The sequence below is a fragment of the Heterocephalus glaber genome, unplaced genomic scaffold (genome assembly GCF_053883595.1).
Source record: "Heterocephalus glaber isolate CG9 unplaced genomic scaffold, H.glaber_assembly_v1.0 deba00001481, whole genome shotgun sequence".
Classification (NCBI taxonomy): domain Eukaryota; kingdom Metazoa; phylum Chordata; class Mammalia; order Rodentia; family Bathyergidae; genus Heterocephalus; species Heterocephalus glaber.
The window spans coordinates 50,477,281-50,491,019 of NW_028258317.1; the positions used below are offsets into that span (position 1 = coordinate 50,477,281).

Genomic DNA, 13,739 nt, shown 5'->3' on the forward strand with positions numbered 1-13,739 from the left:
TTGAGGTCCCAATCAACTGCATATAAGAATATAAGAGCATTCACAAAAGTGTGTATTAGGAGATGGCCCGGGGCTTTAGCTCAGTGGTTCTGGCACCTGCCTTGCAAGTGCAAGGTCCCGAGTTTGATCCCCGGCACAAAAAAAAAAAAAAAAAAAAAAAAGGTGTGTGTTAGGAGGGAAAAAGAAAAGGCTGTGTGGTGGAGAAGTAGGTGACACATGTACTCGGGCTTCTCGGTATCAGTTCTGAGGATGCTAATGCATCCTAGACTCAAACTGAAGCCAGAATTCCAGCCTATAATGGTAAACTGTAAAAAGTAAGCAGATAAAGAAAGGTGATGAACCAAAATCTTCCAAAATCAGAATTAAAATTATTTAATTTGCCAAGTTATCTTCTCTAGTGTTGTAAGAGTATATAAAAATTGTCCCTTTCAGAAGAATTCTGAAATCTCATTTTCAGCTTCTTTGGATGCTGTTCACTTCTGTTTTCACAATAACCTTGGCTGACGTAACAGCTAACTCTGTTTAGAGTCTGGAAAGTCGACAGGGAAGGAGGCCTGAAATGCCTTCCTGTCAGATGGAATCAGCTATACCCTAACATGGGCCCTAAAATAGGGACTAAGCATTTTTTCCCTTTAGGGGAAAAAAAGGATACATCTTTTTGGATTTCTTTTCTACTTTAATCTTACAACCCTAAATCAGGGAAGAAAATTGGGCACTGGATCAAGATGTAGTAAAAGAAAACTGGGCAGTTTTATTGTATATTCTAAATTGGGTATTGACATTATATCATTAATTGGACCGAAATTAGTGTGAATTTTTCATTAGTCACATACTATTAGTAAAAGGTGAAGAAAGCTCACTATTTCTCAAGGGGATCCTTCTTTGTGCTACTCTATCATTTCATGTTTAAGGCACCCACTGGCTAGATCCCAGAATGACAAATTTCCGCTCTTCTCATTAATATGGTTCAGATGTAAGAACCACACTTTCTCTTGTTTATGCTGATTCCTTTTTTGGAAGGAACAGTGATGGATCTACCATAGCTTTGTTTGGCGCCAATCTTGACCAACCACCACATCCAGAGGCTGATGTGCAAGGACAAACAGCAATCCACAGGCACAAACACTGCAAGTCTGAGCCAGTGAGTAGCACTCTGCCTCCTGAGGGCAAACAAACCAAGCCTGCATGATTCAGCAACAGCATGAACATGAGTCACATTTGTTACAAGGCATACACCTCACTTGAATGCAGATGACTTGCGGTATGTATAGAGTTAAACCCTCCATGTAACCCATTTCTGTCTAAACTTCAAGTTTCCCATATAGGACTCAAGAATAGGGTTCTTGCCATGTCACACTGAAAAGCACTGAAAGGATTTTAGAATAGTCAGAGAGTTCAGGGGTGGATCAACCTGGTTCTCTGAGATGAGTCACAACTTGGATGCTATTAGTAAATGGCGAAAGATTTACACAATCTGAAGAGAAACCAGAGTATCTCAGGTGCTTTCAGAGAACAGTCGGGGCACATACTGTACCTGCGTCCAGGAGTAGCTTGACGATCTCAAAGTTGGAGTGGGACACGCTATAGTGGAGCGCTGTGTTGCCGTTGCCATCAGCCATGTTGATGATGTAGCGGAGCACGTCGGGGGAGACAGCCTCAAAGGCAGCTATGTAGTCCCCCACCATGGCTGGCACGGATGACTTCTGACTGGACACACGGAACCACTCGTGCTGGAGGGTGTTCAAACAGAACCTCTGCCAACACACACAGCTGCCATTAGTTCTTCTATTTATAGGCCTTCCTCAGGCTGAGCTGCAAGGCCAAGTAACCAGGCCTTTTATAGTCAAAGTGTGTGCAGTTAGAATCTGCTCTTAAAAATAGCTAACAAAGCCTAGAGCCCTAAGAACAGCCTTGAACACCAGACTGGAATATCCCTCTTGACTTTAAAGTGCACACAGCATGAATTCTAGTTTCTATAAAAGAGGTCAATCACACAGATGTGTGTGACAGAAATGGGTCTGGAGCCGGAACCCCCAGGCTCAAATTCGGGTTCTGCTTCTTTTAAGGACCCTGGGGAAGTTACTTATTGGGCAATTCAGTTTCCTCATCAGAAAAATGTCTGTGACAAAGATAATAAAACACTGAGGGCTGATTTAACTTTTGAACTATTACTCATGGAATTGGGCTCTGCTGGCCTTGCAAATGCTTTTCATAGAAATCAGAAAGAAGTTAACTGGCCACCCTTCTTTATGCAGCCTCCTTCCTAGCCAAACCAACTCCAACTCTCTCAACTCCATCAACTCCTCCAAGCGCTGGGTTGGAAGACCCTCTCATGTACCCAACCAACTCCGACTAATGTCGTTCAGCCATGGAGAGGGTACTCAAAGAAGTCGGGAAGAAATTTCATTTCTCATTGGGATCATCCAGCCCCACTCCTAACTTCCTTAGACTGTGGACATGTCAATATGGGCTTTGCTTCATGGATGATCAAGAATAACCTGGGACAAATGCAGTTCAGTGTAGGCTGGACACAGCCAGGGCTGGTGATATAGAGTTTAGTTAGGTGTGATTTGTTTATTCTTTAAAAATTCTTACCTATTGTTTAACAGTATATCAAAGAGACAGAACGCCTGCATCGTAAGCACCAGCACACCCAGGAATGTTCTTTGTACTAACAGGGCAAGGCTGGGATTATAGAGTGTCTATGTCTTTATTTTCCTGCTACTGAAAACTCAGTTTTAACCCATTCATATTTTGAGTCATTCAAAAAGGGTCCTGGCCAGAAAAGAATTAATCTATTTTTCCTTCTCTCTTGCTTAGTGTCTTACATACCCAGATTTCTATTTCTCTGGACTTGTCACACAGAAAAAAGTGAAATTATATCCTCTGGCATTCCTAACTCTGTAATTGCCAAGTAATCAGGGTCCTGAAAGGATTATCTGGCCTGGTACTGTGATCACTCTCACAACTAGCACTCTGCAAAGAATAACACTTAAACACGTTTGCAAGGAATGAAAATTGTAGGGGTCAGAGTGTTTGACACCATATTCAAGAATTCAGGTGAAATGTAAAGTCCATAAAGACCAAATGACCCTATGTTCTGAGAAGAAAAAAAGAAAAAACTTATATTACAGCTATAAAACATGGGGTCCTAAAGCACCTGTTTCAAATTGAGGCTAAGCCTAGGGTTATGTTGACATTGAAGTGACATTTCCCAGTTTTACTGTCTTCTACAAAGGTGTGGATAGTACTGCTGAATCTCAGTATGTAGTCCTAGGGGCTGGGAGTGTTGTTCAGTATAGAACACTTACCTAATGTGCGTGAGGACTTGGGACTCCATCCTCAGCACCACTTAAAAAACAAAAAACCCTCAACATGCAGTTCGGTGTTACCCACTGACCAGGAATTTTACTTGGTATTTCCTTCTGTAAATGTCATCGCCGTGCTACCTTGTCAGCACACTAACTGAATATCAAGACTCAGCTGGCTCTGATGAATTTTTCTACAGCAATATCAATAAATATGAAAAGACATCTTAAAATCTAAAAAATATGCCATGTGATAAGGCTACATCCCTTAATTGGAATAACAAAAAACCAAAAGGCAACATGCTGAAGATAGGTTCTAATCCCAGCACTGTTGGTCTAATCTAGTGGCCTCAGGAAAGGGGCTGGACTAGCGCAGCCACATGGGCAGGTGCACTTGTGGTGACTGGCACAGGCAGAGGCAGGAAACACACTAGCTTTTACCACTGTGCGGGAGCCACAGAGTTCCAAATGGGATTTTCATGCAAGAGGAAAACCGCCTTGCCAGGATTAGGTAATTCCTTAGGTCCCTTCTAGTCCTAACATTTTAATTTTATTACTGTAGAATCTTGAGAATCTTATAGCCAACTTTTTCACCAGCTGCAGACTTAGGTTATTTTGCATAAAACAACACAGTAAGTCTGATATGCAAAGATTCATATGCACATGATTAAACACGAGAAGCCATATATATATATATATATTTATATTTCTTTTTTCGTGCTGCTGAAGTGAGCACGAGAAGCCCTATTTTCTCAGTGTGCTGAAGATGAAGCTGTCAAGCAGAGGGTGGGTCTGGTTTATAGAAAGCTGCATATAAAAACCTCAGTGCATCAAAGAGTGACATACTCGGCCAAGGCATCAGATTAACCGTGACTGTAGTAATCTCTGTCCTAGCTTGTGCCATTTGTGATCACCAAGACAACCACAAACTCTTGTTGTTTGCTTCTGGATTTCTCAAACTGAAATGACAAGTGCACTTATTTTTCTGTTTAAAAATAGTGACCACCTACATTCCACATCAGAACATAATATGTACTTTAATAAGTAAAAGGAATGTTGTTCTCGGCCCAGATAACATTTCTTTTAAAAGAACTACCCTAACCTAAAAAAAATTCTGAGGTGCTGTTTCTTGGATCAGAAGGTTCTGTGAACAAAAGTAGAACATGTAGAAAAAAGATAACTCCCTGCAATCAGCTGTCCCTTATGACTGCAACTATGTGGTCCATGGATGTCCACAGAAGCAGAGTGGGTAAGCGCTATGCAGAGCTAGGCCTCGGGGAAACCATGGGTGTGCATGGGGGAGCCAGGTAGAGCAATGAGCACCCACTGCTCATGCAAGGAACAGTTCAGGGAGAAGCATGTGCACAACAGCAGCTCGGGCGGGTGGCCAATGCCTTGTCAGTGATGCCACCTGGGCACTCTGTACAGCCCACAGACAGTGTTTATATGCAAACTCACCATGTCTTTGCTCGTCAAAGCTTTGGGATCATTAATACTATTTTTTAGTAAGTTGCATGCAGACAACATCTTTTCACTTAATTCATACCTAAAAGAGAGGGAAAAGAGAGCTCAGGATTGACCACAAAAAGGAAAGTCATTTTTATCTTCAATCTTTAACCCTGTAAAAGATAATGGCTCTGAACAATGAGCCTGGGGACATGGTGATGGCTGGAGGGGTCTCCAGGCATCCACAATTAATGTCTGTAAAGAACCAATACCACCGGCCAGACCACAAGGTCTTTTCCTGAGGGCAGCTTCAGCTATACCAGTCTGGCTTTCATGACATTATAGAATAACTTTGAGATATAAAAAATTTTTTTACTTTTAACGGGCTGAGGAGATCTAAATTCCTGCATATCCATTATGCTCACCAGTACACTACACATCTGGTGACTCAAGAAGTGTTTGTTCAACTATATGAAAAATGAAAAATCAGATGGCACACAGAAATAAGTTACATCTCAATAAACCTGATGACATTTCAAACCATTTGAATCACCTGGAAATACATACTTGAAACACTTACCTTATGTTAATGCAATTAACTTTCATTTCATTTGCCAAATTAGTTTTCTCCACTTATACCTTCCATAGTGAAAAGGCATACTGAAGTTTCCATTTTTCTAAATTTTCGCCTGTTTCTATGAGGATCAAATCCATTTTTGCTAATAGTCTTTAAAATGCACTTCATTTTGAGGCACATGTGTTAGCCAACCAGAGAGTTTGGTATTTTATTTCACCTGCTATTTATGACATTCCCAAACCCATGGCTGTGCTCACTTAGAGCAACCAGAGACATGATACACATCTTTACAGTAAATGTGCAAATGTGATCTTTGGTCGAGGCTAAATAAATACCGTTTCTCGGGCATACTGAGAAAACGTTGCTGTATCAAGTATGGTATGGCTTGATAATTGGCTAAAGATAAAAAGAAATCAAAATCTGAAAATCTACCAAAAACTTTGAATATATCTTTAAATATAAGGTTAAGTGTTCATACAGTGGAAGCTGAAGTGGATGGTGGTTCCACACATAAAATGAGGTTAACAAAAAGTTGATGTTTCAGAAAACAAACGAGGCTCTATCAAGCCATTCTCTTCGCTTCTCTAATAGATCTAGGAGTTACTATACTCTGCACTTGTATTAGGGTTGTAACCAGGCACACATACTTCTGATGTACAGATAAGACACCCCCATAAATATATATAACTGAAAAATTTCTGAATTGGGCAATTCTGACAAAGTACTAAATGTGGGAGGGCTCAGGGGAGGGGAGGGGAATGTACCACACCTCTCTCTGATTTCCACCTTCTCAGGTTCACATGCTTGAACCTGCATTTCATGGTCCACCCTGGCAGACTTGAAGCCTTCAATATTAACTGCATGGTGCCCTTCTGCCACTCCCCGAGTGTCTTCATTCTCCTCTTCCTCTGGAGGATACTCAACGACATCACATTCGTCATCTGACTCGGAAGAAGAGCTTTCATCTGAGCTGGAATCATCACTTGAAGTTGTTTCATACCTAGATAGCAATTAGGATTTCAAAGATGCAAGGTGTGCCCATAAAGACCCAGCAACCGAAATTTCTATGAATGGAAAGCTGCTGATTAGACTCCAGAAATCTCACCAGTGGTTAGAAGTTCAATGTAAGGTCTATGTGAGTACCTGGTGGTTTTCTTAATGGGTTCTGACTTAAAAGGGACAGCTTGAGCTGCCAAGTGGTACCATATACCACTTGTTAAAAATTAGGGCTCCTCTGGCTAAGTATCAACTGCAAACACCACATGTGCAGTTGCTCAAATAATATTTTTCTCCATTCTTGCTATTTTGCCCCATTCATTCTCCCAGTGTCAAGGTGAAACATAAGTAACCAACATACCTCCTCTGATGCCTGACTTCCAAAATCTCCTGAGGCACACCACCCCATGAAACATTTTAAGATTTGGAAAATGGGCCCCATCATGGTAAGCCTTGGCAGCTCAGTCTACTATAAATATTATTTCAGCTAACTCCGCACTATTGCTTTGTTGATTAGTCAACTAATTGCTTTGACTGTAGGAGGATAAACAGGCTTAAGTATTTACATGAATCAATGGGAAGAGAAGGAACAAACAACTAATAAACATTCTGTTTAGAAAGAAAGGGAGCATTGGCATGTCGGATTACTCTTCAGGTGAAAAGCCTAGTTTCTCCATGAACATGGGGGCTAAGCAAAAGGCACCCCATGCTCTGGAGTGATGTTCTCTTTCTCCTCCTTTCTGAGTTGTAACACAGGCAAGGAAAAGCTGTCCAGCACAGTACAGCAACTACTGTGTGCTGCTCTTTATTGAAGACTTTTTTTCAGGACAGTAATGAGATGGCAATGGCTCAGCTTCATCAGGAATCCTTACAAGCATGACATATCCTTGAAGACAGCAAGAGAAGGAGGGAAGCAGAGAAGCTCAAATGCACCCTTTTGATGAGGGAGTCCTCCTTCACCCAGGTGTGGCAGCACTCCAGGCCTGGCACCTTGAACTGAGACTTAAACAGGTAGGAGGCGAAGGAGACAGACAGATACTGAGATCTAGTACTGCCACCTTTCCTTACCCTCCATTAATGCCAACAAACTGAAGATTCTTTTTTGCACCATTTGAATCTTTACTCCCATCTCGCTTCTTCATGATGGACTTCAGTGTATTTTCATTATTCGTACATACTGTGAAAAAACCATATCAAGATGATCACAATTAACAAAACTCATACCTGTCAAATTAACAGGTATTCTCTCTTCATGTACATTTGGCATGCATACATGAGAAATTTGCACAAATCCATTGGGAAAAGTGTGTGCATGGAGAGAATAAAGTCCTATTAATAAAAAAAAAATAAAGTCCCATTAATAACATTCTTTAAATGGGGAACATTTCTATTAGTACTTCCAGACATGACAATGCCATGACACCTGGCATCTTATCAGACCTGCTGTTCACGGAGATGTGTCTCATTTCAAATTAAATAACCTGGAAAAAATGTTTGCCTGCTAGAATGTGAAAAAGTAAAACGCTCTTTATATTATTTCATAATTGGCAATACCAGATAAATTTTTAAATTAAGATTATCAAAGAAAGCTTAATTTTTAGATATCATAGGCCTTTTTTCCAAACAGCTATCTAATTCTTTCTCCAGGTCACTTGGGGGGGGGGTGCGCCGGGGATGGAACTCGGGACCTTGTGCTTTCGAGGCAGGGGGCGGAACCACTGAGCTAAATCCCCAGGCCTCTCTAGGTCAATTTAGAAGACACACTGTCATTTAACTGGAATGCTGGCAATGGGGCCAGAAAGAATCCTGATGCCAAGGAGTGAGACTTACTGTAGAGGCCAGAAGCCACCTGGTCATCTGTCAGGTTCACCGGGGTCGGTATTCCCTCCTGAGAGGGGAAGGTCTCCTGGATGCTCTCTGGCATCCCTTCTGCCATGCCCACCTTGAGCTCAGGCCAGGACACCTGAGTGCTCAGTAGCCCTCCACACTGGCACGTATATTCCAAATTCTTTCCTGTCCGGAAAGAGCAGGGCATAAAGTAATGTGATACCAACTCTGGATGAAATGGACTGAAAAACAACTACTTGCAACTTATCCTTTTCTCAAGTGTTTCCTTCCCATGTTTTCTTTCTCAGTAAGTGACACCACTCTCTAAGCCACCTAACCCCCCAAGGTGACCTTTGACTCTCGACCTTTCCTGCATTATCACATCTGCCAAAGCTTGTCACTCTAGCTCCATGCGATCACCTCTTTTTTTCCTGTGTTCCTGCTGTTCTCCTCACATTGGCTCTGGGAGACAGCAGTCACCTCCATCCTGTTGCCTCTCTCTTTTCCTGCCACTCCCCTCGGGCACATTGCTGCAGAGGAATACTCCCGCCAAGCTCTAACGCTATCATTGCTGCAGCTAAAACAAGACCTGGCAATCTCACCTCGGGCCGCCTAGGAAGCTTGGTCCACACTGCTTATCCAGATACTCTAAGCCATGGGCAATGCACCAGTTTTCCCCTGCAACCTCACTCCCACCACCCCTGTGGTCCTTTCTGGGACAGGGAGTGTATCAGGGTGGAGGGAACCACTCTTTGGCTGCAGGGTGGGGGTCTCTGGTTCGCACTTCCTCTTCTGTGGAGGAATGCCCCTCTTCCCAACTCCACATGGCCCACCCTCCCACCTTCCTATTTAAACACGACTTTCCTTTCTCTGATCTCTCACAGCTCATCTTCCATACCCTCTTCTGGGATCTACAGTACAAGGTACAAGATGATTTTTCTGCCTCTGTGAGATTCCCTCATAGACTACATGCATATATGTATTCAGAAGAGTTATTTGGAAGACTAGTAAAATTAAAGTTACAATGATTTAATTTCCCCCCTTATTTGCCACTTCATAATGGATATGGACTATGTTCAAAATCACTCTTATAAAAATAATTCTTTGACTTGGTAATTTGATTTCTAGAACTTTTTTCTTAAGGATATACAAAAAGGTATAAGGATGGTTGTTTTCATATCTGAAACAGTGAAGAGAGCAGGCACCATAGTCTGCCTGTAAGAAACTAGTAAGTGCTGGGACATTAGACAGGAATTCTCTGTAGCTATTAAACAGGCTGATGTAGGAAGGCATTTGTTACATACAATAATGAGCATAGCTTGCTTGAAAACGGGTTATAAAATAGTATGGGGCAATTATTAGTAAATAATTATATGTATATATATATTTTCTAAAACCTGAAAGGTATACAAGAAAAAAAAGAATATTTAAAAATTTTTATTCTTTTGGTAATGCTGGGGATGGAACCTAGGGACCATGGCCTAGAGCAGGCTGGGGGAGTTCTCTACCACAGAGCCCCTTTCATACTGCTCGTTTGAGGCCAAAGAATTACAGTTGCTTATAATTTTTCTTCTTTGTATCTGTTATTTTCTGAATTATACCTATAAGGTATAAGGTATTAACAAAATAACATTTAAATCTACTCCCAATATTGTCATGGAATAAGAATTTGATCAGTTTTCCCTTTTAAAAATAAAGCTTTGAAATCCATTAGATGTTTAGAAGAAAAGGAAATTAATCACTGTATTCTGAGGCAATCTAAAGAAAGATTACTCATGAGAAACACTAAAGCTAAGTTCTAGTGTTCAAAATAATCACAGGTGTATCAAGTGCAGATCACCAGGCCTGGGCTGCCAGGAAGTCACTGTCCTGGCTGGGGCTCAGAGATGGGCCTTTCTGACACGGCCCCCCAAAGAGTTTTTGATGCAGGGGCCCACTTTGAATGCCGGTAGTTTTAAACAATGGCAAAAGAAATTTTAGGAGGAGGGGCAGACAAAATATTCAAGATGAGACATTAGAGAACATCCAAAATTGTTCATTTTCATATTTCTACTTATGAACTCCGAAGGTCACTGAGATTCGGTAACTTGCCTGAGGCCATGCAAGCTGGACCCGAATTCACTTCCTTAATTCTGTGAACAGTGCTTCCTCCTCCAGTCCTGCAGGCACTGGGTGTGTATGTGTACAGGTACAATCCTTCACAAGCCTGCCTGCCTCCACACAGGCAGTACTGCGTGCTGCCCTCCATTTAACGGCCCCAGGACCTGATGCAGCCCCTAAATGCCAATGTGAAATGTCCAGCTTGCCTTTAACTTACTCCAAGTAAAATCAATAGGCCGGGCAATGGCACATTTATCTTCATTTCTTCCTCCTCCTCCACTCATCAGTAGTTTGAAATGGCTGCATCTCCTCCAAAAGGTCTCACTAGTTAGTGTGAGTGCAAGCACTCGTCCTAGAGGAACACTGAGTAACCATTTTCCCATGCAAGACCCAACAATCATTTTTAAACACAAATACATCAGTAATGTTTTACCATTATAAATCCTTAAACATAGAAAAGTGGGCAATAGCACAATCTGGCATCACTTAATGATGAGGACACATTTTGAGAAATGCATCCTTAGGTGATGTGGAGTGGAGTGGACATCACAGTATGCTGACAAACACCCCTAAGTGACACACTCTTGTGAGACTCCCATTGTAATGTGGTCTCTGTGGTTGTCTAAAACATTGTTATGTGGCACACAACTACATAATAAATTCCCTTGTTCCCATCACTACGTTCAACATCTGGTTTCATCTCTCACTTCCATTCACTTACACAGGATTATTTTCAAGTAAAAGCTAGACGTCCAATCATTTTCATCCATATATATTTTAGTATATATCTCTAAAAGAACTCTTTAAACAGACACATACACAAAATATTAATGATAAAACTAATCAAACCTTAAAAAATGATAATCATTACCTAATCAATGTTCAAATTTCTCCAAGGCTCTCACAAAAAAAAGGGTGTAAGAAGCCTGAATGAGAATCCCACTATTTCCATTGGCTGTTATGGCTTTAAAGTCTTTTAACTCAAAGGTTACCAATTGAAATGTGGTTGTAAAAAATACTTTGAAATTAGAAGCTCAAAGGTAGTATTTACTTAGTGTAAGGCCCTGAGTGTGATTCCCTGCACAGCAAAAAAAAAAAAAATTATATACATATAGAAATGAAACTATACACACATATTTTTACAAGGTATTACATACAATTAAAATGTAATTTTTATGTGTATACTTACATGAGTTTGGGTAAATGCATACACCTGTGTAACAACCTAAAATACTGAATATTTTAAACTCAGTAAACCCCTCTGCAAATTCTTGAGAATCTCCCCACCTGGAGACACCAATACCCTGATTTCTCTCACCATAGTTTAGTAAGCCAAGACTTCTTAAAGCTTTCCCAACCCCAAGCCTATGTGGGTCCTTCATAAAGAAAGTGAGCAGCTTTGTCTTGCCAGCGGGAGTTGTACCACTCAACTTCTCCTACCTGCCACTTTGTTCAGGGAGGTCTTCGTGTCTTCATTCCTCCCAACTCTCTGTCCTTACTGCCGTTGACCAGGCCTGGAATTCCAGCATCTTCACAAGGTGCCCCCCATGTTCTTTTCAAGGACTGGCCCAAATCCTACTTCCTTTGTAGTTTCTTTCATTTATTTATTTAGGCTACTACTCCACAGGTGTTTTTTTCCCTTGTTGCTCTGCAGCACGTATGTCCAGACTCAAAATTCGTCCAGCCCTGTTTTCTCAGCTTCACCTGTCTCCTCCAGGAGGAGGTAAGCTCCCCGAGCTCCTTGACTGTGGTCTTATTTGGTGTGCCCCCGCCCCCATACTTACAATAGTGCTGGACAATAAAAGGCCTTTCAGAAGTGCCATGTGACTCACCTGAAAGTCACAGATTCTGTTGAGGCCAAAAGGTAAGCCAAGAACATTGTGAAACATCAAACTGGTGCTTATTTGTCCAGTCTGAGGGAAACTGCGCCTGTATGGCCAGAAAAATCTTTTTTGGGATGTTGTTCAAACGCTGGCTGGAATCAAGCAGCCCATACACTATTCTCAAGAGGTTAATGAGAACCAGCCCGCTGTTGTAGGTGCACACGGTGCTGTACCTGCACCTGCAGCTGAGTAGGGACTGCCATGTCCAAGCAAAACAAAGGACATGTGCGGCCCGGAAACACAAAAATAAAGTGGCCACCAAACTAAATTTAATGTTTTCAACCCAGCTGCCTTTATAGTCACTGGAATTGAGGGTGGGGGTTTAAAAAAAAAATACACTGAGCAGTCTGCAGATGGGCCCAGACAGTGAATTTTAACCTCCCACCCCCACACCGGTGATTCTGCTGTGCAGGCAGGATTGAGAACCACTGAATTAAATTAAGCAAAATAAAACTCAACTGCTAAAAATTTGACTATAGATTCCCCTGTGGTCTCAACTCATAAACCTGGACCTTGTGAATTCTTAGGAATTACTAGTGGTATAATTAATAGCCCTGGGTCACTGATGGTGGAAGTGCATGGGAACAGTAAACAGTACCCCACATGACTGCCACAGCACAAGAGGAGTGATTACAGAACACCCGCAAACTCTGGCCCTCTGGATGGACCTCAAGACTCCCACCGGCTGGCAACAGTCTGCGCATGCACCACTGGGGAGCTGGTGGGCAGGGGAGCAGGCAACAGTGAGAAACCTTCTGTCACTAACACCATGGCTGTAACTGTCAGTAAAGCATCAGACTCATTTTACAACTGGCCAGATTAGTGATGACTAAACGACAGCAAGTGACAGAAATCTCAGTGTTCTGGAAAATGGAAAGCATTAAGCATCTGATATAGAAATAATCACAGCAGCTAGGGGAAACTATAATGAAAAGAGACTTAAAGTGAAAACTGTTTGATAATGTCCTGAACTTTAAGGATGTTAGATGCAAACAACAACAAAAAAATTCAATAAAAACTAGAGCTGGGAGAATAGTTTAAAGAATCTCTCTTGCCTGATTTTATCCATCTAGAATGAGTATCAGCTGATGGGATACAAGGAGTGAGCTTCTAAATTGGAAGTCATACATTTTTAAAATGTATTAAAATGTTTGTTTTGTTTTTTTGGTACTGGGGATTGAACTCAGGACCTTGCACTTTCGAGGCAGGCACGGTGCCACTGAGCTAAATCCCCGGCCCCCTAAAATGGGTTTTAAAGGCTGGTCTGATCTCAGATGTCAACTGTTCTGCAATGCCAATCCGTATTTTTGTTTATAATGTCAAGTGCTATCTCCCCAAAACACAGCTCTGAACAGTGTGGCCAGTGAATTAACCATGGTGTGTGCCCAATTTTCAGCAAAGCACTCGGATTTGATTTTTAAACCACTTCTAACTTGTCAAGAATAGGTAGGACTGAAATATCTGACTCGTTATGGAGGCCATTCAGTCTGTTTTCCCAAGTATGACTCGGAATTTAAGGAGATCTGAAATACTTTAGCTTTTTCATAAAGAAAAAGGGCTTCAGCATGAATTCACCCCTTAGCCCAAATATTACTGTAGAAA

At 41.6% G+C, this 13,739-nt stretch overlaps 1 protein-coding gene across 13 annotated transcripts in view; it reads right to left on the reverse strand.

Moving 5' to 3' along the window:
* Kank1 (KN motif and ankyrin repeat domains 1) overlaps positions 1-13,739 on the reverse strand; it is a 201,174-nt gene that overhangs the window by 5,630 nt on the left and 181,805 nt on the right. For 10 of the 13 annotated variants that reach the window (XM_087184054.1, XM_004838204.4, XM_021252748.2 and 7 more), the window contains 5 exons: positions 8,158-8,340; positions 7,396-7,504; positions 6,101-6,331; positions 4,767-4,854; positions 1,535-1,754 (listed from right to left, as the gene is read on the reverse strand). In XM_087184054.1, the coding sequence (XP_087040180.1) occupies positions 1,535-1,754; positions 4,767-4,854; positions 6,101-6,331; positions 7,396-7,504; positions 8,158-8,340 (831 nt within the window). The remainder of the gene's footprint in view (positions 1-1,534; positions 1,755-4,766; positions 4,855-6,100; positions 6,332-7,395; positions 7,505-8,157; positions 8,341-13,739) is intronic. The other 3 variants (XM_087184058.1, XM_021252749.2, XM_087184057.1) reach the window with 1 other exon arrangement.